This window comes from Chiloscyllium punctatum, unplaced genomic scaffold (assembly GCF_047496795.1).
Source record: "Chiloscyllium punctatum isolate Juve2018m unplaced genomic scaffold, sChiPun1.3 scaffold_485, whole genome shotgun sequence".
NCBI classification, from domain to species: Eukaryota; Metazoa; Chordata; class Chondrichthyes; order Orectolobiformes; family Hemiscylliidae; genus Chiloscyllium; species Chiloscyllium punctatum.
In genome coordinates, this window is record NW_027310219.1 from 120828 (window position 1) to 148680 (window position 27853).

Sequence of the window (27853 nt, forward strand, 5' to 3'; positions counted from 1 at the left end):
TGTGGGATATATCAGTGTGTTACAGTGAGGGGTGTGGGGATATATCAGTGTGTTACAGTGAGGGGTGTGGGATATATCAGTGTGTTACAGTGAGGGGTGTGGGATATATCAGTGTGTTATAGTGAGGGGTGTGGGATATATCAGTGTGTTACAGTGAGGGGTGTGGGATATATCAGTGTGTTACAGTGAGGGGTGTGGGATATATCAGTGTGTTACAGTGAGGGGTGTGGGGTATATCAGTGTGTTACAGTGAGGGGTGTGGGGTATATCAGTGTGTTACAGTGAGGGGTGTGGGATATATCAGTGTGTTACAGTGAGGGGTGTGGGGATATATCAGTGTGTTACAGTGAGGGGTGTGGGTATATCAGTGTGTTACAGTGAGGGGTGTGGGATATATCAGTGTGTTACAGTGAGGGGTCTGGTGTATATCAGTGTGTTACAGTGAGGGGTGTGGGATATATCAGTGTGTTACAGTGAGGGGGTGGGGGTATATCAGTGTGTCACAGTGAGGGGTGTGGGGTATATCAGTGTGTTACAGTGAGGGGTGTGGGGTATATCAGTGTGTTCACAGTGAGGGGTGTGGGATATATCAGTGTGTTACAGTGAGGGGTCTGGTGTATATCAGTGTGTCACAGTGAGGGGTGTGGGGGTATATCAGTGTGTTACAGTGAGGGGTGTGGGATATATCAGTGTGTTACAGTGAGGGGTGTGGGATATATCAGTGTGTCACAGTGAGGGGTGTGGGATATATCAGTGTGTTACAGTGAGGGGTCTGGTGTATATCAGTGTGTCACAGTGAGGGGTGTGGGATATATCAGTGTGTTACAGTGAGGGGTGTGCGGTATATCAGTGTGTTACAGTGAGGGGTGTGCGGTATATCAGTGTGTTACAGTGAGGGGTGTGGGATATATCAGTGTGTTACAGTGAGGGGTGTGGGGTATATCAGTGTGTTACAGTGAGGGGTGTGGGGTATATCAGTGTGTTACAGTGAGGGGTGTGGGGTATATCAGTGTGTTACAGTGAGGGGTGTGGGGTATATCAGTGTGTCACAGTGAGGGGGTGTGGGGTATATCAGTGTGTTACAGTGAGGGGTGTGGGGGTATATCAGTGTGTTACAGTGAGGGGTGTGGGGATATATCAGTGTGTTACAGTGAGGGGTGTGGGGTATATCAGTGTGTCTCAGTGAGGGGTGTGGGGATATTCAGTGTGTTACAGTGAGGGGTGTGGGGATATATCAGTGTGTTACAGTGAGGGGTGCGGGGTATATCAGTGTGTTACAGTGAGGGGTGTGGGGATATATCAGTGTGTTACAGTGAGGGGTGTGGGGTATATCAGTGTGTTACAGTGAGGGGTGAGGGGATATATCAGGGTGTTACAGTGAGGGGTGCGGGGTATATCAGTGTGTTACAGTGAGGGGTGTGGGGATATATCAGTGTGTTACAGTGAGGGGTGTGGGATATATCAGTGTGTTACAGTGAGGGGTGTGGGGATATATCAGTGTGTTACAGTGAGGGGTGTGGGGTATATCAGTGTGTTACAGTGAGGGGTGTGGGATATATCAGTGTGTTACAGTGAGGGGTCTGGTGTATATCAGTGTGTTACAGTGAGGGGTGTGGGATATATCAGTGTGTTACAGTGAGGGGTGTGGGGTATATCAGTGTGTCACAGTGAGGGGTGTGGGGTATATCAGTGTGTTACAGTGAGGGGTGTGGGGTATATCAGTGTGTCACAGTGAGGGGTGTGGGATATATCAGTGTGTTACAGTGAGGGGTCTGGTGTATATCAGTGTGTCACAGTGAGGGGTGTGGGGTATATCAGTGTGTTACAGTGAGGGGTGTGGGATATATCAGTGTGTTACAGTGAGGGGTGTGGGATATATCAGTGTGTCACAGTGAGGGGTGTGGGATATATCAGTGTGTTACAGTGAGGGGTCTGGTGTATATCAGTGTGTCACAGTGAGGGGTGTGGGATATATCAGTGTGTTACAGTGAGGGGTGTGCGGTATATCAGTGTGTTACAGTGAGGGGTGTGCGGTATATCAGTGTGTGACAGTGAGGGGTGTGGGATATATCAATGTGTTACAGTGAGGGGTGTGGGGTATATCAGTGTGTTACAGTGAGGGGTGTGGGGTATATCAGTGTGTTACAGTGAGGGGTGTGGGTATATCAGTGTGTCACAGTGAGGGGTGTGGGGTATATCAGTGTGTTACAGTGAGGGGTGTGGGGTATATCAGTGTGTTACAGTGAGGGGTGTGGGGATATATCAGTGTGTTACAGTGAGGGGTGTGGGGTATATCAGTGTGTCTCAGTGAGGGGTGTGGGGGATATATCAGTGTGTTACAGTGAGGGGTGTGGGATATATCAGTGTGTTACAGTGAGGGGTGCGGGGTATATCAGTGTGTTACAGTGAGGGGTGTGGGGAGTATATCAGTGTGTTACAGTGAGGGGTGTGGGGTATATCAGTGTGTTACAGTGAGGGGTGAGGGGATATATCAGGGTGTTACAGTGAGGGGTGTGGGGTATATCAGTGTGTTACAGTGAGGGGTGTGGGGATATATCAGTGTGTTACAGTGAGGGGTGTGGGATATATCAGTGTGTTACAGTGAGGGGTGTGGGATATATCAGTGTGTTACAGTGAGGGGTGCGGGTATATCAGTGTGTTACAGTGAGGGGTTGTGGGGATATATCTGTGTGTTACAGTGAGGGGTGTGGGGGGATATCAGTGTGTTACAGTGAGGGGGTGAGGGGATATATCAGGGTGTTACAGTGAGGGGTGTGGGGTATATCAGTGTGTTACAGTGAGGGGTGTGGGGATATATCAGTGTGTTACAGTGAGGGGTGTGGGATATATCAGTGTGTTACAGTGAGGGGTGTGGGATATATCAGTGTGTTACAGTGAGGGGTGTGGGGTATATCAGTGTGTTACAGTGAGGGGTGAGGGGATATATCAGTGTGTTACAGTGAGGGGTGTGGGGTATATCAGGTGTGTTACAGTGAGGGGTGTGGGGATATATCAGTGTGTTACAGTGAGGGGTGTGGGGTATATCAGGGGTGTTACAGTGAGGGGTGTGGGGTATATCAGTGTGTAACAGTGAGGGGTGTGGGGTATATCAGTGTGTTACAGTGAGGGGTGTGGGGTATATATCAGTGTGTCTCAGTGAGGGGGTGTGGGGATATATCAGTGTGTTACAGTGAGGGGTGTGGGGTATATCAGTGTGTTACAGTGAGGGGTGTGGGGTATATCAGTGTGTCTCAGTGAGGGGTGTGGGGATATATCAGTGTGTTACAGTGAGGGGTGTGGGGTATATCAGTGTGTTACAGTGAGGGGGTGTGGGGTATATCAGTGTGTTACAGTGAGGGGTGTGGGGTATATCAGTGTGTTACAGTGAGGGGTGTGGGGTATATCAGTGTGTTACAGTGAGGGGTGTGGGATATATCAGGGTGTTACAGTGAGGGGTGTGGGGATATATCAGTGTGTTACAGTGAGGGTGTGGGGTATATCAGTGGTGTTACAGTGAGGGGTGTGGGATATATCAGTGTGTTACAGTGAGGGGTGTGGGGATATATCAGTGTGTTACAGTGAGGGGTGTGCGGTATATCAGTGTGTTACAGTGAGGGGGTGTGGGGATATATCAGTGTGTTACAGTGAGGGGTGTGGGATATATCAGTGTGTTACAGTGAGGGGTGGTGGGGTATATCAGTGTGTTACAGTGAGGGGTGTGGGATATATCAGTGTGTTACAGTGAGGGGGTGTGGGATATATCAGGTGTGTTACAGTGAGGGGTGTGCGGTATATCAGTGTGTTACAGTGTGGGGTGTGGGGTATATCAGTGTGTTACAGTGAGGGGTGTGGGGTATATCAGTGTGTTACAGTGAGGGGTGTGGGGTATATCAGTGTGTTACAGTGAGGGGTGTGGGGTATATCAGTGTGTTACAGTGAGGGGTGTGGGGTATATCAGTGTGTTACAGTGAGGGGTGTGGGATATATCAGTGTGTTACAGTGAGGGGTGTGGGATATATCACTGTGTTACAGTGAGGGGTGTGGGGTATATCAGTGTGTTACAGTGAGGGGTGTGGGGTATATCAGTGTGTTACAGTGAGGGGGTGTGGGGTATATCAGTCTGTCACAGTGAGGGGTGTGGGGTATATCAGTGTGTTACAGTGAGGGGTGTTGGGATATATCAGTGTGTTACAGTGAGGGGTGTGGGATATATCAGTGTGTCACAGTGAGGGGTGTGGGGTATATCAGTGTGTTACAGTGAGGGGTGTGGGATATATCACTGTGTTACAGTGAGGGGTGTGGGATATATCACTGTGTTACAGTGAGGGGTGTGGGGTATATCAGTGTGTTACAGTGAGGGGTGTGGGGTATATCAGTGTGTTACAGTGAGGGGTGTGGGGTATATCAGTCTGTTCACAGTGAGGGGTGTGGGGTATATCAGTGTGTTACAGTGAGGGGTGTGGGATATATCAGTGTGTTACAGTGAGGGTGTGGGGATATATCAGTGTGTTACAGTGAGGGGTGTGGGATATATCAGTGTGTTTACAGTGAGGGGGTGTGGGATATATCAGTGTGTTACAGTGAGGGGGTGTGGGGATATATCAGTGTGTCACAGTGAGGGGTGTGGGGTATATCAGTGTGTTACAGTGAGGGGTGTGGGGTATATCAGTGTGTTACAGTGAGGGGTGTGGGGTATATCAGTGTGTTACAGTGAGGGGTGTGGGATATATCAGTGTGTTACAGTGAGGGGTGTGGGATATATCAGTGTGTTACAGTGAGGGGTGTGGGGTATATCAGTGTGTTACAGTGAGGGGTGTGGGGATATATCAGTGTGTTACAGTGAGGGGTGTGGGATATATCAGTGTGTTACAGTGAGGGGTGTGGGATATATCAGTGTGTTACAGTGAGGGGTGTGGGGTATATCAGTGTGTTACAGTGAGGGGTGTGGGGTATATCAGTGTGTTACAGTGAGGGGTGTGGGGTATATCAGTGTGTTACAGTGAGGGGTGTGGGGTATATCAGTGTGTTACAGTGAGGGGTGTGGGTATATCAGTGTGTTACAGTGAGGGGTGTGGATATATCAGTGTGTTACAGTGAGGGGTGTGGGATATATCAGTGTGTTACAGTGAGGGGGTGTGGGATATATCAGTGTGTTACAGTGAGGGGTGTGGGATATATCAGTGTGTTACAGTGAGGGGTGTGGGGTATATCAGTGTGTTACAGTGAGGGGTGTGGGGTATATCAGTGTGTTACAGTGAGGGGTGTGGGGTATATCAGTGTGTTACAGTGAGGGGTGTGGGATATATCAGTGTGTTACAGTGAGGGGTGTGGGGTATATCAGTGTGTTACAGTGAGGGGTGTGGGTATATCAGTGTGTTACAGTGAGGGGTGTGGGGATATATCAGTGTGTTACAGTGAGGGGTGTGGGGATATATCAGTGTGTTACAGTGAGGGGTGTGGGGATATATCAGTGTGTTACAGTGAGGGGTGTGGGGATATATTCAGTGTGTTACAGTGAGGGGTGTGGGGTATATCAGTGTGTTACAGTGAGGGTGTGGGGTATATCAGTGTGTTACAGTGAGGGGTGGTGGGGTATATCAGTGTGTTACAGTGAGGGGTGTTGGGTATATCAGTGTGTTACAGTGAGGGGTGTGGGGTATATCAGGTGTGTTACAGTGAGGGGTGTGGGGATATATCAGTGTGTTACAGTGAGGGGTGTGGGGTATATCAGTGTGTTACAGTGAGGGGTGTGGGGTATATCAGTGTGTTACAGTGAGGGGTGTGGGATATATCAGTGTGTTACAGTGAGGGGTGTGGGGTATATCAGTGTGTTACAGTGAGGGGGTGTGGGGTATATCAGTGTGTTACAGTGAGGGGTGTGGGGTATATCAGTGTGTTACAGTGAGGGGTGTGGGATATATCAGTGTGTTACAGTGAGGGGTGTGGGGTATATCAGTGTGTTACAGTGAGGGGGTGTGGGTATATCAGTGTGTTACAGTGAGGAGTGTGGGATATATCAGTGTGTTACAGTGAGGGGTGTGGGGATATATCAGTGTGTTACAGTGAGGGGTGTGGGGATATATCAGTGTGTTACAGTGAGGGGTGTGGGGTATATCAGTGTGTTACAGTGAGGGGTGTAGGTATATCCATGATAGTGTTACAGTGAGGAGTGTGGGGATATATCAGTGTGTTACAGTGAGGGGTGTGGGATCAGTGTGTTACAGTGAGGGGTGTGGGGTATATCAGTGTGTTACAGTGAGGGGTGTGGGGTATATCAGTGTGTTACAGTGAGGGGTGTGGGATATATCAGTGTGTTACAGTGAGGGGTGTGGGGTATATCAGTGTGTTACAGTGAGGAGTGTGGGATATATCAGTGTGTTACAGTGAGGGGTGTAGGGTATATCAGTGTGTTACAGTGAGGAGTGTGGGATATATCAGTGTGTTACAGTGAGGGGTGTGGGGTATATCAGTGTGTTACAGTGAGGGGTGTAGGGTATATCAGTGTGTTACAGTGAGGAGTGTGGGATATATCAGTGTGTTACAGTGAGGGGTGTGGGATATATCAGTGTGTTACAGTGAGGGGTGTGGGGATATATCAGTGTGTTACAGTGAGGGGTGTGGGGTATATCAGTGTGTTACAGTGAGGGGTGTGGGATATATCAGTGTGTTACAGTGAGGGGTGTGGGGATATATCAGTGTGTTACAGTGAGGGGTGTGGGGTATATCAGTGTGTTACAGTGAGGGGTGTGGGGTATATCAGTGTGTTACAGTGAGGGGTGTGGGATATATCAGTGTGTTACAGTGAGGGGTGTGGGGTATATCAGTGTGTTACAGTGAGGGGTGTGGGATATATCAGTGTGTTACAGTGAGGGGTGTGGGGTATATCAGTGTGTTACAGTGAGGGGTGTGGGATATATCAGTGTGTTACAGTAAGGGGTGTGGGATATATCAGTGTGTTACTGTGAGGGGTGTGGGGTATATCAGTGTGTTACAGTGAGGGGTGTGGGAGATATCAGTGTGTTACAGTGAGGGGTTTGTGGTATATCAGTGTGTTACAGTGAGGGGTGTGGGGTATATCAGTGTGTTACAGTGAGGGGTGTGGGGTATATCAGTGTGTTACAGTGAGGGGTGTGGGGTATATCAGTGTGTTACAGTGAGGGGTGTGGGATATATCAGTGTGTTACAGTGAGGGGTGTGGGATATATCAGTGTGTTACAGTAAGGGGTGTGGGATATATCAGTGTGTTACAGTAAGGGGTGTGGGATATATCAGTGTGTTACTGTGAGGGGTGTGGGGTATATCAGTGTGTTACAGTGAGGGGTGTGGGATATATCAGTGTGTTACGGTGAGGGGTGTGGGGTATATCAGGGTGTTACAGTGAGGGGTGTGGGGTATATCAGTGTGTTACAGTGAGGGGTGTGGGGTATATCAGTGTGTTACAGTGAGGGGTGTGGGATATATCAGTGTGTTACAGTGAGGGGTGTGGGGTATATCAGGGTGTTACAGTGAGGGGTGTGGGGTATATCAGTGTGTTACAGTGAGAGGTGTGGGATATATCAGTGTGTTACAGTGAGGGGTGTGGGGTATATCAGTGTGTTACAGTGAGGGGTGTGGGGTATATCAGTGTGTTACAGTGAGGGGTGTGGGATATATCAGTGTGTCCCAGTGAGGGGTGTGGGGTATATCAGTGTGTTACAGTGAGGGGTGTGGGGTATATCAGTGTGTTACAGTGAGGGGTGTGGGATATATCAGTGTGTTACAGTGAGGGGTGTGGGGTATATCAGTGTGTTACAGTGAGGGGTGTGGGATATATCAGTGTGTTACAGTGAGGGGTGTGGGATATATCAGTGTGTTACTGTGAGGGGTGTGGGGTATATCAGTGTGTTACAGTGAGGGGTGTGGGATATATCAGTGTGTTACAGTGAGGGGTGTGGGGTATATCAGTGTGTTACAGTGAGGGGTGTGGGGATATATCAGTGTGTTACAGTGAGGGGTGTGGGGTATATCAGTGTGTTACAGTGAGGGGTGTGGGGTATATCAGTGTGTTACAGTGAGGGGTGTGGGGTATATCAGTGTGTTACAGTGAGGGGTGTGGGGGTATATCAGTGTGTTACAGTGAGGGGTGTGGGGTATATCAGTGTGTTACAGTGAGGGGTGTGGGATATATCAGTGTGTTACAGTGAGGGGTGTGGGGATATATCAGTGTGTTACAGTGAGGGGTGTGGGGTATATCAGTGTGTTACAGTGAGGGGTGTGGGGTATATCAGTGTGTTACAGTGAGGGGTGTGGGGTATATCAGTGTGTTACAGTGAGGGGTGTGGGATATATCAGTGTGTTACAGTGAGGGGTGTGGGATATATCAGTGTGTTACAGTGAGGGGTGTGGGGATATATCAGTGTGTTACAGTGAGGGGTGTGGGGATATATCAGTGTGTTACAGTGAGGGGTGTGGGGTATATCAGTGTGTTACAGTGAGGGGTGTGGGGTATATCAGTGTGTTACAGTGAGGGGTGTGGGGTATATCAGTGTGTTACAGTGAGGGGTGTGGGGATATATCAGTGTGTTACAGTGAGGGGTGTGGGGTATATCAGTGTGTTACAGTGAGGGGTGTGGGATATATCAGTGTGTTACAGTGAGGGGTGTGGGGTATATCAGTGTGTTACAGTGAGGGGTGTGGGGTATATCAGTGTGTTACAGTGAGGGGTGTGGGGTATATCAGTGTGTTACAGTGAGGGGTGTGGGGATATATCAGTGTGTTACAGTGAGGGGTGTGGGGATATATCAGTGTGTTACAGTGAGGGGTGTGGGGTATATCAGTGTGTTACAGTGAGGGGTGTGGGGTATATCAGTGTGTTACAGTGAGGGGTGTGGGATATATCAGTGTGTTACAGTGAGGGGTGTGGGGTATATCAGTGTGTTACAGTGAGGGGTGTGGGGTATATCAGTGTGTCACAGTGAGGGGTGTGGGGTATATCAGTGTGTTACAGTGAGGGGTGTGGTGTATATCAGTGTGTTACAGTGAGGGGTGTGGGATATATCAGTGTGTCCCAATGAGGGGTGTGGGTTATATCTGACCCTCCCCTTTTCCTTCCAGACCCTCCCTGGTCTCGACGTGACCCTTCTGCCCGTCCAGGAGGTCAGCCGCAGCGTCGACTCCCCGTGCTATTCCGGCCGCGTTCCCGAACTTCCCGACTGCGTGCAGATCGCTGGGAGCACCCAGCTCCCCAACAGTGAGTTCCGACTCTCCCCCCCCCCCCCCCCCCCCCCCCCCTTCTGCCCCCCCTACCCTTCGGACACCGGGGCGAGTGGTTGGGGGGGGGGGGCTGGGCACGGACCTGGCCAGGTCGATGATTTGGTTCCTTTGCCCAAGGTTGGTGGGGTGGAAAATGGCGTCCTGCCCTCATTCCCGTTGGGCGACGTTGATGCGTTGCTCAACCTTCCTCGCGGGAGCACGAGGGTAGCGCCGATGCAGTTATCGATGTAGTGGAGGAAGAGAGGCGGGGGGGGTTGAGGGGGGTGCGGGGGGGGGGGGGGGGGGACCAAAAAAAATGGAGGGCTTGGAGGCCCTGGTCATGGCGGGTTGAGGGGTGGAGGGATTGGACGTCCGTGGCGAAGACGAGGCGTTGGGGGCCGGGGAAACGGAAGTCTCGGAGGAGGTGGAGGGTGGGGGGTGGGGGCGGGGGGGGGTGGGTGGTCTCACGAACGTGCCTGGACTGGGGGGGGGGGGAGAAAAGGGGGTTCGGTGGGGGGGCAGGAGCGGGCAAAAGGGTCGGCCTGGGCGGTCAGGCTTGTGGATCTTGGGAAGGAGGTCGAACCGGGAGGGTCAGAGGTTGGGTCAGAAGGAGGGTCAGAGGTTGGGGGGGGGGGGGCGGGATTGAGGCGGTTAATGTCCTGGCGGTAGTCGGGAACCAAGAGGTCACGGGCGGGTCGTAGGTCAGCGCGGGGTTCTCGGGCGTTCGTCCTCAGTGAGGGGGAGGTCTGGGGGGGGGGGGCGAAGGTGGAGACTCGGTTGGGGGTGGGGGGGGGAATTGCGCCCTGGCGCCGGCCGGGGGGGGGGGTGTGGGGGGGGTTGTCGTTGGGTGGTGGTTTTGGGATCTTGCTGTGCCCCTCTGTGGCGGGAGAGGGGTGTTTCCCTCTGCATCCTCTCGACCTCCCTCCCCCCCCCCATCCCCCTCTTCCCTTGCGCAGGCAAGTTTGGAAGGGTTGGCGTTGGGAACGGTCGTGGGATCTTGCTGTGCATTGTGTTATGGGACGGGGAAAGGTTAGATCAGGGTCTCTCCTGCCCCTTGCTCTCGTTCCCCCCCCACCCCCAACCCCCCCATCCCTCCATATCCCGGGTTCAAGTGTCGTTGGCGGTGTTTGTGGGATCTTGCTGTGCCCTGGGTTTTGTCGGGGGGGGTGTTGGTTGGATCGGGTTCCCGTGCACCCCAAGCAATGACGGCGAAAGGGTTGTTGTTGTAGTGGTGCGGCGGCTTCGGGATCTTGCTGTGCCTGGTTTGAGGCCGGGCTGGGATATCCCTTGGCTGACTGGACTCTTCCTGTGCCCTCCGCAGACAGCGAGGTGAACTACCTCATCGCCGACCTGGTGCCCGCCTGCCGCTGGAGGGAATTCATGCGGCGCCTGGGGATCCACGACCGCGACATCGAGCGCAGCGAGCTGGACAACCGCCACGCCTTCCGTGAGGCCCAGTACGCCATGCTCCAGGCCTGGCGCCTGAGGCTGGGTGCCCACCGCGCCACCACCGAGGCCATCTGCCGGGTCCTGAAGGACATGGACCTCAACGCCTGCGTCGAGCAACTGCAGGAGGCGCTGCACTGAGCCTGGGTGGGGGCTGTGCGGCCGAGCAAGTCTGAGCTCCCGCCCTTCTGCTCCCTCCTCTGTTCACGCTGGAGTTGCCTGTGCGGCAGAGAAAGTCTGCACCCTACTCCCCGGTTCACTCTGGAGTTATCTGCGCGGCCGAGCAAGTCTGAGCTCCCGCCCTTCTGCTCCCTCCTCTGTTCACTCTGGAGTTGCCTGTGCGGCAGAGAAAGTCTGCACCCTACTCCCCGGTTCACGCTGGAGTTATCTGTGCGGCCGAGCAAGTCTGAGCTCCCAACCTTCTGCTCCCTCCTCTATTCACGCTGGAGTTGCCTGTGCGGCAGAGAAAGTCTGCACCCTACTCCCCGGTTCACGCTGGAGTTATCTGCGCGGCCGAGCAAGTCTGAGCTCCCAACCTTCCGCTCGTCTCTGCTCCCTCCTCTGTTCACGCTGGAGTTGCCTGTGGGGGGGTAGAGAAAGTCTGAGCTCCCGCATTGCCGCGCATCCACCCCTGCACCGCACCCATTCCCCAGTTCACTCTCGCATTATCTGCGCGGCAGAGGAAGTCCGCGCTCCCGCTGGGCCATGGGTCCCTCCCTTCACCACCCGCATCCCGTTCACTCTAGAGTTATCTGTGCGGCAGAGAAAGTCTGAGCTCCAACCTCGCGGTGTGTCCCCCCTCTTCACCGCCCCACTTCCTACTTCACGCCGGAACGATCTGTGCGCGTCTGTCACACCCACTGGTCCACTCAGCTCTGCTCCTCCCTCTGTTCATTCGGGTTGCTCGTGCGGCAGAGAAAATCCAAACTCTATTCCATTCGCCCTTCCTAAGTCACTCCGGCTGCCTGTGCAACTGAGAAAGTCTGAACTCTCACTATCCCGCGTCCCCTACTTCCACTTCATCCTCCCTGGACTCGGAGCAGGGCTGCGCAGCCGAGAAAGTATGAGCTCTGAAGGTCTCATTTCCCCTCTCTCCACCTTCTCCTCCATTTACTCCAGGGAGGCTGTGTGGCAGAGAAACTCCGTGCTCTCACCCTTCTTCCATTCCAACGACACCCCACACTCCCTTTGCCCCCAGTCACTTCACTCCGGGCAGCCTGCGCAGCTGAGAAAGTCTAAGCTCCTGGATGATACACATTTCTGGATGGCACTCCCTACCGCCTGGACGGGGGCGGTGGGGGTGGGGGGGGGGTGGGTGGGTGTCGCAAATCCTACGAATAAACCTTCGTTTTGTGGTAGAGGGCAGAGTGGTCATTTACCCTCAGAGGTTCAACCGCTCTGCGGAGGCAGGAGTGGGCAGTGCGAGACGAGGAGAGGGAGCAGGAGGAGGAGGAGGAGGAGGAGGAGGAAGAGGGGACAAAGGGGGAGGGGGGGGAGGAGGAGGAGGAGGAGGGGAGAATGAAGGAAGGGAGGGAGGAGGAGGAAGAGGGAGAGGAAGGTCATGGGGGGCTGGGAGGTTACGAGGTCTACAACACCCGAGGAAGAGACACCACGAGGTAGACCGCTTGCGTTGGGGCAAAAGCGAGGGAGGAGGCCACGCTGATGACCGTGCAGAAGAAAACAAATCGATAAAACCGGAGGCACGCTCAGCGGCAGAGAAAATCCGAGCTCTCAACATGTCGGTGCCCTCTTCAGGTCTCAACTGCACTTAGGCCGGGGCAGCCTGTGCGGCTGAGAAAGTCTGAGCTCTGAATCTTTCAGATCTACCCTAAACTGCTCCATCGTCGCTTCAATGTGGGGTGTGTCTGTGCAGCTGAGAAAGACGATTAGATTCCAGTCTGTAACTCCCTCCCGGGGTATCTGTTATTCTGTATATAAACCCCCCCGAACCCCTCGATTAGATTCCAGTCTGTAACTCCCTCCCCGGGTTATCTGTTATTCTGTATATAAACCCCCCCGAACCCCTCGATTAGATTCCAGTCTGTAACTCCCTCCCGGGGTATCTGTTATTCTGTATATAAACCCCACCCCGAACCCCTCGATTAGATTCCAGTCTGTAACTCCCTCCCCGGGTTATCTGTTATTCTGTATATAAACCCCCCCGAACCCCTCGATTAGATTCCAGTCTGTAAATCCCTCCCGGGGTATCTGTTATTCTGTATATAAACCCCACCACGAACCCCTCGATTAGATTCCAGTCTGTAACTCCCTCCCCGGGGTATCTGTTATTCTGTGTATAAACCCCCCCCCCACCACGAACCCCTCGATTAGATTCCAGTCTGTAACTCCCTCCCCGGGGTATCTGTTATTCTGTATATAAACCCTACCCCGAACCCCTCGATTAGATTCCAGTCTGTAACTCCCTCCCCGGGGTATGTGTTATTCTGTATATAAACCCCACCCCGAACCCCTCGATTAGATTCCAGTCTGTAACTCCCTCCCGGGGTATCTGTTATTCTGTATATAAACCCAACCCTGAACCCCTCGATTAGATTCCAGTCTGTAACTCCCTCCCCGGGGTATCTGTTATTCTGTATATAAACCCCACCCCGAACCCCTCGATTAGATTCCAGTCTGTAACACCCTCCCCGGGGTATCTGTTATTCTGTATATAAACCCCACCCCGAACACCTGGATTAGATTCCAGTCTGTAACTCCCTCCCCGGGGTATCTGCTATTCTGCAAATAAACCCCACCCCGAACCCCTCCATTAGATTCCAGTCTGTAACTCCCTCCCCGGGGTATCTGTTATTCTGTATATAAACCCCACCCCGAACCCCTCCATTAGATTCCAGTCTGTAACTCCCTCCCCGGGGTATCTGTTAATCTGTATATAAACCACCCCGAACCCCTCGATTAGATTCCAGTCTGTAACTCCCTCCCCGGGGTATCTGTTATTCTGTATATAAACCGCCCCAAACCCCTCGATTAGATTCCAGTCTGTAACTCCCTCCCCGGGGTATCTGTTATTCTGTATATAAACCCCACCCCAAACCCCTCGATTAGATTCCAGTCTGTAACTCCCTCCCCGGGGTATCTGTTATTCTGTATATAAACCCCACCCCGAACTCCTCGATTAGATTCCAGTCTGTAACTCCCTCCCCGGGGTATCTGTTATTCTGTATATAAACCCCACCCCGAACCCCTCGATTAGATTCCAGTCTGTAACTCCCTCCCTGGGGTATCTGTTATTCTGTATATAAACCCCACCCCGAACCCCTCGATTAGATTCCAGTTTGTAACTCCCCCCCCGGGGTATCTGTTATTCTGTATATAAACCCCACCCCGAACCCGATTAGATTCCAGTCTGTAACTCCCTCCCCGGGGTATCTGTTATTCTGTATATAAACCCCACCCCGAACCCCTCGATTCGATTCCAGTCTGTAACTCCCTCCCGGGGTATCTGTTATTCTGTATATAAACCCCACCCCGAACCCCTCGATTAGATTCCAGTCTGTAACTCCCTCCCCGGGGTATCTGTTATTCTGTATATAAACCCCACCCCGAACCCCTCGATTAGATTCCAGTCTGTAACACCCTCCCCGGGGTATCTGTTATTCTGTATATAAACCCCACCCCGAACACCTGGATTAGATTCCAGTCTGTAACTCCCTCCCCGGGGTATCTGCTATTCTGCAAATAAACCCCACCCCGAACCCCTCCATTAGATTCCAGTCTGTAACTCCCTCCCCGGGGTATCTGTTATTCTGTATATAAACCCCACCCCGAACCCCTCCATTAGATTCCAGTCTGTAACTCCCTCCCCGGGGTATCTGTTAATCTGTATATAAACCACCCCGAACCCCTCGATTAGATTCCAGTCTGTAACTCCCTCCCCGGGGTATCTGTTATTCTGTATATAAACCGCCCCAAACCCCTCGATTAGATTCCAGTCTGTAACTCCCTCCCCGGGGTATCTGTTATTCTGTATATAAACCCCACCCCAAACCCCTCGATTAGATTCCAGTCTGTAACTCCCTCCCCGGGGTATCTGTTATTCTGTATATAAACCCCACCCCGAACTCCTCGATTAGATTCCAGTCTGTAACTCCCTCCCCGGGGTATCTGTTATTCTGTATATAAACCCCACCCCGAACCCCTCGATTAGATTCCAGTCTGTAACTCCCTCCCTGGGGTATCTGTTATTCTGTATATAAACCCCACCCCGAACCCCTCGATTAGATTCCAGTTTGTAACTCCCCCCCCGGGGTATCTGTTATTCTGTATATAAACCCCACCCCGAACCCGATTAGATTCCAGTCTGTAACTCCCTCCCCGGGGTATCTGTTATTCTGTATATAAACCCCACCCCGAACCCCTCGATTCGATTCCAGTCTGTAACTCCCTCCCCGGGGTATCTGTTATTATGTATATAAACCCCACCCCGAACCCGATTAGATTCCAGTCTGTAACTCCCTCCCCGGGGTATCTGTTATTCTGTATATAAACCCCACCCCGAACCCCTCGATTCGATTCCAGTCTGTAACTCCCTCCCCGGGGGAGGGAAGCTGTTATTCTGTGCGCAAATTGACGTGGGGGGCCTACCCTGAAAGGCTTGAATCGTAGGCCGTTTCCATGGCTCCCTGTCCCACTGCGGCCTACGTCGTCCAGGCTGCTGTGAATTGAGGCTAACTGCCGCGGGAGTGGACGGACAGGGGGGGCCCGAGACTCTGGCTGGGGTGCGGCGGGGTGAAGGTTCACGGGGGCCGCAGTGTCAGACGCCCCCCCCCGGCGCTGTCGGAAAAACTAGGCCCCAGGCCTGACTGCGGTTGCCAGGGGCACAGAACAGTGGACGTGGTACCAGTTCCTGGGCACCGTCACCGACCCAGGTGAGTTGGGGGCTCCCCAAAAAAGGTGTAGGGGAAGTTCGACACTACGTAAAGCTCCCTCTACACCATTGCCCCCTGGCCCCAGGGGCAGAGGGTTAGGGACAGAGTAAAGCTACCTCCACACCGTCCCCCGACTGCCACGGGCTGGAGGGTGGGGGGTAAAGCTTGCTCTACACCATCCCCCCCATTCCCAGGGACAGGATAAAGCTCCCTCTACACCGTCCCAAGACTCCCAGGAACGTGGGTTAAACACCGAGTAAAGCTCCCTCTACACTGTCTCACCCCTGCCTGGTGGGGGGGGGGGGGGGGGTTAGAGACAGAGTAAAGCTCCCTCTACATTGTCTTTAACCTGCCACTAGGTGGATCTGTCTCCATAGAAATTGCAGAGATCCGAGCGAGACAGTGGAATCTCTCACCCAACCGCACTCCCCGAGACACCAGTCAGTGTACAGATATCTCCCTGAGAGAGAGAGAGGGGACTGAGAGACACCAGTCAGTGTACAGATATCTCCCTGAGAGAGAGAGAGGGGACTGAGAGACACCAGTCAGTGTACAGATATCTCCCTGAGAGAGAGAGAGGGGGGACTGAGAGACACCAGTCAGTGTACAGATATCTCCCTGAGAGAGAGGGGACTGAGAGACACCAGTCAGTGTACAGATATCTCCCTGAGAGAGAGAGAGAGGGGACTGAGAGACACCAGTCAGTGTACAGATATCTCCCTGAGAGAGAGAGAGGGGACTGAGAGACAACAGTCAGTGTACAGATATCTCCCTGAGAGAGAGGGGGGACTGAGAGACACCAGTCAGTGTACAGATATCTCCCTGAGAGAGGGGACTGAGAGACACCAGTCAGTGTACAGATATCTCCCTGAGAGAGAGAGGACTGAGAGACACCAGTCAGTGTACAGATATCTCCCTGAGAGAGAGGGGACTGAGAGACACCAGTCAGTGTACAGATATCTCCCTGAGAGAGAGAGGGGACTGAGAGACACCAGTCAGTGTACAGATATCTCCCTGAGAGAGAGAGGGGGGACTGAGAGACACCAGTCAGTGTACAGATATCTCCCTGAGAGAGAGGGGACTGAGAGACACCAGTCAGTGTACAGATATCTCCCTGAGAGAGAGAGAGAGGGGACTGAGAGACACCAGTCAGTGTACAGATATCTCCCTGAGAGAGAGAGAGGGGACTGAGAGACAACAGTCAGTGTACAGATATCTCCCTGAGAGAGGGGACTGAGAGACACCAGTCAGTGTACAGATATCTCCCTGAGAGAGAGAGGACTGAGAGACACCAGTCAGTGTACAGATATCTCCCTGAGAGAGAGGGGACTGAGAGACACCAGTCAGTGTACAGATATCTCCCTGAGAGAGAGAGGGGACTGAGAGACACCAGTCAGTGTACAGATATCTCCCTGAGAGAGGGGGGACTGAGAGACACCAGTCAGTGTACAGATATCTCCCTGAGAGAGAGGGGGGACTGAGAGACACCAGTCAGTGTACAGATATCTCCCTGAGAGAGAGAGGGGGGACTGAGAGACACCAGTCAGTGTACAGATATCTCCCTGAGAGAGAGAGAGAGGGGACTGAGAGACACCAGTCAGTGTACAGATATCTCCCTGAGAGAGAGAGGACTGAGAGACACCAGTCAGTGTACAGATATCTCCCTGAGAGAGAGGGGACTGAGAGACACCAGTCAGTGTACAGATATCTCCCTGAGAGAGAGAGGGGACTGAGAGACACCAGTCAGTGTACAGATATCTCCCTGAGAGAGGGGGGACTGAGAGACACCAGTCAGTGTACAGATATCTCCCTGAGAGAGAGAGAGGGGGGACTGAGAGACACCAGTCAGTGTACAGATATCTCCCTGAGAGAGAGGGGGGACTGAGAGACACCAGTCAGTGTACAGATATCTCCCTGAGAGAGAGAGAGGGGGGACTGAGAGACACCAGTCAGTGTACAGATATCTCCCTGAGAGAGAGGGGGGACTGAGAGACACCAGTCAGTGTACAGATATCTCCCTGAGAGAGAGGGGGGACTGAGAGACACCAGTCAGTGTACAGATATCTCCCTGAGAGAGAGAGGGGACTGAGAGACACCAGTCAGTGTACAGATATCTCCCTGAGAGAGAGGGGACTGAGAGACACCAGTCAGTGTACAGATATCTCCCTGAGAGACAGAGGGGACTGAGAGACACCAGTCAGTGTACAGATATCTCCCTGAGAGAGAGAGGACTGAGAGACACCAGTCAGTGTACAGATATCTCCCTGAGAGAGACGGGGGACTGAGAGACACCAGTCAGTGTACAGATATCTCCCTGAGAGAGAGAGGACTGAGAGACACCAGTCAGTGTACAGATATCTCCCTGAGAGAGAGGAGGGACTGAGAGACACCAGTCAGTGTACAGATATCTCCCTGAGAGAGAGAGGGGGGACTGAGAGACACCAGTCAGTGTACAGATATCTCCCTGAGAGAGAGGGGACTGAGAGACACCAGTCAGTGTACAGATATCTCCCTGAGAGAGAGGGGACTGAGAGACACCAGTCAGTGTACAGATATCTCCCTGAGAGAGAGGAGGGACTGAGAGACACCAGTCAGTGTACAGATATCTCCCTGAGAGAGAGGGGACTGAGAGACACCAGTCAGTGTACAGATATCTCCCTGAGAGAGGGGGGACTGAGAGACACCAGTCAGTGTACAGATATCTCCCTGAGAGAGAGGGGACTGAGAGACACCAGTCAGTGTACAGATATCTCCCTGAGAGAGAGAGAGAGAGAGAGAGGGGACTGAGAGACACCAGTCAGTCAGTGTACAGATATCTCCCTCAGAGAGAGGGGACTGAGAGACCCCAGTCAGTGTACAGATATCTCCCTGAGAGAGAGAGAGGGGACTGAGAGACACCAGTCAGTGTACAGATATCTCCCTGAGAGAGAGAGGGGGGACTGAGAGACACCAGTCAGTGTACAGATATCTCCCCGAGAGAGAGAGGACTGAGAGACACCAGTCAGTGAACAGATATCTCCCTGAGAGAGAGAGAGGGGGGACTGAGAGACACCAGTCAGTGTACAGATATCTCCCTGAGAGAGAGAGGGGACTGAGAGACACCAGTCAGTCAGTGTACAGATATCTCCCTCAGAGAGAGGGGACTGAGAGACACCAGTCAGTGTACAGATATCTCCCTCAGAGAGGGGACTGAGAGACACCAGTCAGTGTACAGATATCTCCCTGAGAGAGAGAGAGGGGACTGAGAGACACCAGTCAGTGTACAGATATCTCCCTGAGAGAGAGGGGACTGAGAGACACCAGTCTGAGAGAGAGGGGGGACTGAGAGACGCCAGTCAGTGTACAGATATCTCCCTGAGAGAGGGGGGACTGAGACACACCAGTCAGTGTACAGATATCTCCCTGAGAGAGAGAGGGGACTGAGAGACACCAGTCAGTGTACAGATATCTCCCTGAGAGAGGGGACTGAGAGACACCAGTCAGTGTACAGATATCTCCCTCAGAGAGGGGACTGAGAGACACCAGTCAGTGTACAGATATCTCCCTGAGAGAGAGAGAGGGGACTGAGAGACACCAGTCAGTGTACAGATATCTCCCTGAGAGAGAGGGGACTGAGAGACACCAGTCAGTGTACAGATATCTCCCTGAGAGAGAGAGGGGACTGAGAGACACCAGTCAGTGTACAGATATCTCCCTGAGAGAGAGGGGGGACTGAGAGACGCCAGTCAGTGTACAGATATCTCCCTGAGAGAGAGAGAGGGGACTGAGAGACACCAGTCAGTGTACAGATATCTCCCTGAGAGAGAGAGAGGGGACTGAGAGACACCAGTCAGTGTACAGATATCTCCCTGAGAGAGAGGGGACTGAGAGACACCAGTCAGTGTACAGATATCTCCCTGAGAGAGAGGGGACTGAGAGACACCAGTCAGTGTACAGACATCTCCCTGAGAGAGAGGGGACTGAGAGACACCAGTCAGTGTACAGATATCTCCCTGAGAGAGAGGGGACTGAGAGACACCAGTCAGTGGACAGATATCTCCCTGAGAGAGAGGGGACTGAGAGACACCAGTCAGTGTACAGATATCTCCCTGAGAGAGGGGACTGAGAGACACCAGTCAGTGTACAGATATCTCCCTGAGAGAGGGGACTGAGAGACACCAGTCAGTGTACAGATATCTCCCTGAGAGAGAGAGGGGACTGAGAGACACCAGTCAGTGTACAGATATCTCCCTGAGAGAGAGAGGGGACTGAGAGACACCAGTCAGTGTACAGATATCTCCCTGAGAGAGAGGGGGGACTGAGAGACACCAGTCAGTGTACAGATATCTCCCTGAGAGAGAGAGAGAGAGGGGACTGAGAGACACCAGTCAGTGTACAGATATCTCCCTGAGAGAGAGAGAGGGGGGACTGAGAGACACCAGTCAGTGTACAGATATCTCCCTGAGAGAGAGAGAGAGAGAGAGAGAGAGAGAGAGAGGGGACTGAGAGACACCAGTCAGTGTACAGATATCTCCCTGAGAGAGAGAGAGGGGGGACTGAGAGACACCAGTCAGTGTACAGATATCTCCCTGAGAGAGAGGGGACTGAGAGACACCAGTCAGTGTACAGATATCTCCCTGAGAGAGAGAGAGGGGACTGAGAGACACCAGTCAGTGTACAGATATCTCCCTGAGAGAGAGGGGACTGAGAGACACCAGTCAGTGTACAGATATCTCCCTGAGAGAGAGAGGGGGGACTGAGAGACACCAGTCAGTGTACAGATATCTCCCTGAGAGAGAGAGGGGACTGAGAGACACCAGTCAGTGTACAGATATCTCCCTGAGAGAGAGAGAGAGAGGGGACTGAGAGACACCAGTCAGTGTACAGATATCTCCCTGAGAGAGAGAGAGGGGGGACTGAGAGACACCAGTCAGTGTACAGATATCTCCCTGAGAGAGAGGGGACTGAGAGACACCAGTCAGTGTACAGATATCTCCCTGAGAGAGAGAGAGGGGACTGAGAGACACCAGTCAGTGTACAGATATCTCCCTGAGAGAGAGGGGACTGAGAGACACCAGTCAGTGTACAGATATCTCCCTGAGAGAGAGAGGGGGGACTGAGAGACACCAGTCAGTGTACAGATATCTCCCTGAGAGAGAGAGGGGACTGAGAGACACCAGTCAGTGTACAGATATCTCCCTGAGAGAGAGAGAGAGAGGGGACTGAGAGACACCAGTCAGTGTACAGATATCTCCCTGAGAGAGAGAGAGAGAGAGAGAGGGGACTGAGAGACACCAGTCAGTGTACAGATATCTCCCTGAGAGAGAGAGAGGGGACTGAGAGACACCAGTCAGTGTACAGATATCTCCCTGAGAGAGAGAGAGGGGACTGAGAGACACCAGTCAGTGTACAGATATCTCCCTGAGAGAGAGAGAGAGGGGACTGAGAGACACCAGTCAGTGTACAGATATCTCCCTGAGAGAGAGAGAGAGGGGGGACTGAGAGACACCAGTCAGTGTACAGATATCTCCCTGAGAGAGAGAGAGAGGGGACTGAGAGACACCAGTCAGTGTACAGATATCTCCCTGAGAGAGAGAGAGGGGGGACTGAGAGACACCAGTCAGTGTACAGATATCTCCCAGAGAGAGAGGGGACTGAGAGACACCAGTCAGTGTACAGATATTGAACATAGAACAATACAGCGCAGTTCAGGCCCTTCGGCCCTCGATGTTGCGCCGATCCAAGCCTACCTAACCTACACTAGCCCACTATCCTCCATATGCCAACCCAATGCCCGTTTAAATGCCCATAAAGAGAGAGAGAGTCCACCACTGATACTGGCAGGGCATTCCACGAACTCACGACTCGCTGAGTAAAGAATCTACCCCGAACGTCTGTCCTATACCTCCCACCCCCTTCATTTAAAGCTAATACCCCCTCGTAATACTGGATTAGTGGGTGCTGGAAGAGCACAGCAGTTCAGGCAGCATCCGAGGAGCAGCGAAATCGACGTTTCGGGCAAAAGCCCTTCATCAGGAATAGAGGCAGTGAGCCTGAAGGGTGGAGAGATAAGCTAGAGGAGGGTGGGGGGTGGGGAGAGAGTAGCATAGAGTACAGTGGGTGAGTGGGGGAGGGGATGAAGGTGATAGGTCAAGGAGGAGAGGGTGGAGGGGATAGGTGGAAAAGGAGATAGGCAGGTAGGACAGGTCATGGGGACGGTGCTGAGCTGGAAGTTTGGAACTAGGGTGAGGTGGGGTAAGGGGAAATGAGGAAACTGTTGAAGTCCACATTGATGCCCTGGGGTTGAAGTGTTCCGAGGCGGAAGATGAGGCGTTCTTCCTCCAGGCGTCTGGTGGTAAGGGAGCGGCGGTGAAGGAGGCCCAGGACCTCCATGTCCTCGGCAGAGTGGGAGGGGGAGTTGAGATGTTGGGCCACGGGGCGGTGTGGTCGATTGGTGCGGGTGTCCCGGAGATGTTGACCCTAAAGCGCTCTGCTAGGAGGCGCCCAGTCTCCCCAATGTAGAGGAGACCACATCGGGAGCAACGGATACGATGAATGATGTTGGTGGATGTGCAGGTGAAACTTTGATGGATGTGGAAGGCTCCTTTAGGGCCTTGGATAGAGGTGAGGGAGGAGGTGTGGGCGCAGGTTTTGCAGTTCCTGCGGTGGCAGGGGAAAGTGCCAGAATGGGAGGGTGGGTCGTAGGGGGGGTGTGGACCTGACCAGGTAGTCGCGGAGGGAACGGTCTTTGCGGAAGGCGGAAAGGGGTGGGGGAGGGAAATATATCCCTGGTGGTGGGGTCTTTTTGGAGGTGGGGTCTGAGGGCAGAGGTGCGGGATGTGGACGAGATGCGTTGGAGGGCGTCTTTAACCACGTGGGAAGGGAAATTGCGGTCTCTAAAGAAGGAGGCCATCTGGGTGTGTCCTATGGTGGAACTGGTCCTCCTGGGAGCAGATACGGCGGAGGCGGAGAAATTGGGAATACGGGATGGCATTTCCCGCACCTCCGCCCTCAGACCCCATCCCTCCAACCGTAACAAGGACAGAACGCCCCTGGTGCTCACCTTCCACCCTACCAACCTTCGCATCAACCAAATCATCCGCCGACATTTCCGCCACCACCAAACAGACCCCACCACCAGGGATATATTTCCCTCCCCACCCCTTTCCGCCTTCCGCAAAGACCATTCCCTCCGTGACTACCTGGTCAGGTCCACGCCCCCCGACGACCCACCCTCCCATCTTGGCACCTTCCCCTGCCACCGCTGGAACTGTAAAACCTGTGCCCACATCTCCTCCCTCACCTCCATCCAAGGCCCTAAAGGAGCCTTCCACATCCATCAAAGTTTCACCTGCACATCCACCAATATCATTCATCGTATCCGTTGCTCCCGATGTGGTCTCCTCTACATTGGGGAGACTGGGCGCCTCCTAGCAGAGCGCTTTAGGGAACATCTCCGGGACACCCGCACCAATCAACCACACCGCCCCGTGGCCCAACATTTCAACTCTCCCTCCCACTCTGCCGAGGACATGGAGGTCCTGGGCCTCCTTCACCGCCGTTCCCTCACTACCAGACGCCTGGAGGAAGAACGCCTCATCTTCCGCCTCGGAACACTTCAACCCCAGGGCATCAATGTGGACTTCAACAGCTTCCTCATTTCCCCTTCCCCCACCTCACCCCAGTTCCAAACTTCCAGCTCAGCACCGTCCCCATGACCTGTCCTACCTGCCTATCTCCTTTTCCACCTATCCACTCCACCCTCTCCTCCTTGACCTATTACCTTCATCCCCTTCCCCACTCACCCACTGTACTCTATGCTACTTTCTCCCCACCCCCCACCCTCCTCTAGCTTATCTCTCCACCCTTCAGGCTCACTGCCTCTATTCCTGATGAAGGGCTTTTGCCCGAAACGTCGATTGCGCTGCCCGTTGGATGCTGCCTGAACCGCTGTGCTCTTCCAGCACCACTAATCCAGAATCTGGTTTCCAGCATCTGCAGTCATTGTTTTTACGCCCTCGTAATAGCTGACTCAATACGTGGAAAAAGGTTCTCACGGTCAACCCTATCTAAACCCCCGAATCGTCTTGTCCACCTCTGTCGAGTCACCCCTAAAACCTTCCCTTCTCCAATGAGGACAGCCCCAAGTTTGCTCAGCCTCTCATCCTCATACGATCTCCCTCCCACGCCAGGCCACATCCTGGGAAAACCTCCTCCACACCCCGTTTCCCAGTGCCTCCACATCCTCCCGACAGTACAGCCACCAAAAACCGCACGCAATATTCCGGATGCGGCCGCACCGGAGCGAGTCTCATACAACCGCAACGTGACCTCGGGACTCCGGGACTCCATTCCGCTCCCAATAAAAAGCCCAGGAACGCCATATGCCCTTGGTCACCGCACTATTGACCTGGGTGGCAACCATCAGAGATCTGTGGACATGGACACCAAGATCCCTCTGCTCACCCACCCTACCGAGTATCCCACCATTAGCCCAGTCCCCCATCTTCTTGTGACTCCTACCAAAGTGAATCACCTCACACTGACCCCCATTAAACTCCATTCGCCACCTTTCTGCCCAGCTCTGCAGCTTATCTGCATCCCGCTGTAACCTGACACATCCTTCCTCACCGCCAACAACTCCACCCACCTTCGTATCGTCCGCAAACGTGCTCACCCAACCCCTCCTCCAGGTCATTTGTAAAAATGACAAACAGCAATGGTCCCAAGACCGATCCTTGCGGGACACCGCTAGTAACTGCGCTCCAAGATGAACCTTTCCCATCAACTCCTACCCTCTGTCTCCTTCCAGCCAGCCAATTCCTAATCCAAAGCTCCAACTCACCCGCAATGCCATACCTCCCTATTTTTTTTTTTGCAGTAGCCTACCATGGGGAACCTTATCGAACGCCTTGCTAAAATCCAGATACACCACATCTACCGCTTTCCCCTCGTCCACCTCCTCAGTCACCTTCTCAAAGAATTCAATAAGGTTTGTGAGGCACGACCTGCCCTTCACAAAACCATGCTGACTATCTCCCGGACAGAGAGAGAGAGAGAGGGGACGGAGAGACACCAGTCAGTGTACAGATATCTCCCTGAGAGAGAGAGAGGGGACTGAGAGACACCAGTCAGTGTACAGATATCTCCCTGAGAGAGAGAGGGGACTGAGAGACACCAGTCAGTGTACAGATATCTCCCTGAGAGAGAGAGAGGGGACTGAGAGACACCAGTCAGTGTACAGATATCTCCCTGAGAGAGAGAGGGGGGACTGAGAGACACCAGTCAGTGTACAGATATCTCCCTGAGAGAGAGAGGGGACTGAGAGACACCAGTCAGTGTACAGATATCTCCCTGAGAGAGAGAGAGGGGACTGAGAGACACCAGTCAGTGTACAGATATCTCCCCGAGAGAGAGGGGGGACTGAGAGACACCAGTCAGTGTACAGATATCTCTCGGAGAGAGAGAGAGGGGACTGAGAGACACCAGTCAGTGTACAGATATCTCCCTGAGAGAGAGAGGGGACTGAGAGACACCAGTCAGTGTACAGATATCTCCCTGAGAGAGAGGGGGGACTGAGAGACACCAGTCAATGTACAGATATCTCCCTGAGAGAGAGAGGGGACTGAGAGACACCAGTCAGTGTACAGATATCTCCCTGAGAGAGAGAGAGAGAGAGGGGACTGAGAGACACCAGTCAGTGTACAGATATCTCCCTGAGAGAGAGAGGGGGGACTGAGAGACACCAGTCAGTGTACAGATATCTCCCTGAGAGAGAGAGGGGGGACTGAGAGACACCAGTCAGTGTACAGATATCTCCCTGAGAGAGAGAGAGGAGGGACTGAGAGACACCAGTCAGTGTACAGATATCTCCCTGAGAGAGAGAGAGGGGACTGAGAGACACCAGTCAGTGTACAGATATCTCCCTGAGAGAGAGAGGGGGGACTGAGAGACACCAGTCAGTGTACAGATATCTCCCTGAGAGAGAGAGGGGGGACTGAGAGACACCAGTCAGTGTACAGATATCTCCCAGAGAGAGAGAGGGGACTGAGAGACACCAGTCAGTGTACAGATATCTCCCTGAGAGAGAGGGGACTGAGAGACACCAGTCAGTGTACAGATATCTCCCTGAGAGAGAGAGAGAGGACTGAGAGACACCAGTCAGTGTACAGATATCTCCCTGAGAGAGGGGGGACTGAGAGACACCAGTCAGTGTACAGATATCTCCCTGTGAGAGAGAGGGGGACTGAGAGACACCAGTCAGTGTACAGATATCTCCCTGAGAGAGAGAGGGGGGACTGAGAGACACCAGTCAGTGTACAGATATCTCCCTGAGAGAGAGAGGGGGGACTGAGAGACACCAGTCAGTGTACAGATATCTCCCTGAGAGAGAGGGGGACTGAGAGACACCAGTCAGTGTACAGATATCTCCCTGAGAGAGAGAGAGGGGGGACTGAGAGACACCAGTCAGTGTACAGATATCTCCCTGAGAGAGAGAGAGGGGGGACTGAGAGACACCAGTCAGTGTACAGATATCTCCCTGAGATAGAGAGGGGACTGAGAGACACCAGTCAGTGTACAGATATCTCCCTGAGAGAGAGGGGACTGAGAGACACCAGTCAGTGTACAGATATCTCCCTGAGAGAGAGAGAGGGGGGACTGAGAGACACCAGTCAGTGTACAGATATCTCCCTGAGAGAGAGAGAGGGGGGACTGAGAGACACCAGTCAGTGTACAGATATCTCCCTGAGAGAGAGAGGGGGGACTGAGAGACACCAGTCAGTGTACAGATATCTCCCTGAGAGAGAGAGGGGGGACTGAGAGACACCAGTCAGTGTACAGATATCTCCCGGAGAGAGGGGGTGGGGATGGATTTAGACACTTGAATGAGTTTGGATTAATGAGGAAGTTTTTGTTTTGCAGAGGTTTGAGCTGCAGGGAGAGGCTGTGGGGGGTGGGGGAGATGTGCCCCTTCTAGAGGTTTATAGAATCACGAGGGGGGGGGGGGGTTGTGGATAGGGGGGTATGTAGACACCCCTGGGGTGGAGATAGTCTGTGACTAGAGGGGGGGGGGGGGGTGGAGGGGTAAAAGGGACCTGAGGGGATAACTTTTACCAGCGGGGGGTGTGTGTGGGGGGGGAACGAGGGAGGTGCTGGGGGCTGGTTCAACATGGATGGAGAGGGAGGGGTTTAGAGGGATGGGAGGGGGGGGGTGCAAGGGCTGGGGGTTAACGGAGGGGGGGGTGGGCTGGGTTGGGTTGGGGATAGCACGGACGGGGTGGTCCAATCCCAGTCCTCCCCCCCCCCCCCCCCCCCCCCCCCCCCCCCCCTCGTCGCTCAAGGGGAGAGGGGGTGATAGCCCACAGTCACCCCTTCCCCGAAAGAATGTCCCAAAGAGGATCGGGGAGGTGGGTGCAATCTACTACCCATTCCCCCCTCTCTCTCTCCCCCCCCAGTGTCTCGGTGGTTCAGGGACAGTAAACACTCAACTCACTGACAGCTGTGACTGTGCAACTTTCACCCAGTTTCAGTAACAACAGAGAGAGAGAGAGAGAGAGAGAGAGAGAGAGAGAGAGAGAGAGAAAGAAAGAGAGAGAGAGAGAGATTCCTGACTCATCCCCTGCTCTCCCAAGGGCTCCCGTGATGGGATTCAGTGACGGTAACACCATTGAACGTCAAGGGGGCGATGGTTAGATTCTCTCTTGTTGGAGACGGTAACCCCCAGGATGTTGATAGTTGGGGGGGGAAGGGGGATTCAGTGACGGTAACACCATTGAACGTCAAGGGGGCGATGGTTAGATTCTCTCTTGTTGGAGACGGTAACCCCCAGGATGTTGATAGTTGGGGGGGGAAGGGGGATTCATTGACGGTAACACCATTGAACGTCAAGGGGGCGATGGTTAGATTCTCTCTTGTTGGAGACGGTAACCCCCAGGATGTTGATAGTGGGGGGGGAAAAAGGGGATTCAGTGACGGTAACACCATTGAACATCAAGGGGGCGATGGTTAGATTCTCTCTTGTTGGAGACGGTAACCCCCAGGATGTTGATAGTGGGGGGGGGTGGGGGGATTCAGTGACGGTAACACCATTGAACGTCAAGGGGGGGCGATGGTTAGATTCTCTCTTGTTGGAGACGGTAACCCCCAGGATGTTGATAGTGGGGGGGGGGGAAGGGGGATTCAGTGACGGTAACACCATTGAACATCAAGGGGGGGCGATGGTTAGATTCTCTCTTGTTGGAGACAGTAACCCCCAGGATGTTGATAGTGGGGGGGGAAAAGGGGGATTCAGTGACGGTAACACCATT

General features: G+C 53.3%; 1 protein-coding gene across 1 annotated transcript in view; it reads left to right on the forward strand.

Moving 5' to 3' along the window:
- Positions 1 to 11640, forward strand: part of LOC140472979 (tumor necrosis factor receptor superfamily member 1A-like) — a 16567-nt gene extending 4927 nt beyond the window's left edge. Inside the window, exons 5-6 of the mRNA XM_072567547.1 lie at positions 9094 to 9229; positions 10553 to 11640. Coding sequence (XP_072423648.1) covers positions 9094 to 9229; positions 10553 to 10818 — 402 coding nt within the window. The 3' untranslated portion in view covers positions 10819 to 11640. The remainder of the gene's footprint in view (positions 1 to 9093; positions 9230 to 10552) is intronic.
- The last annotated feature ends 16213 nt before the right edge of the window (positions 11641 to 27853 follow it).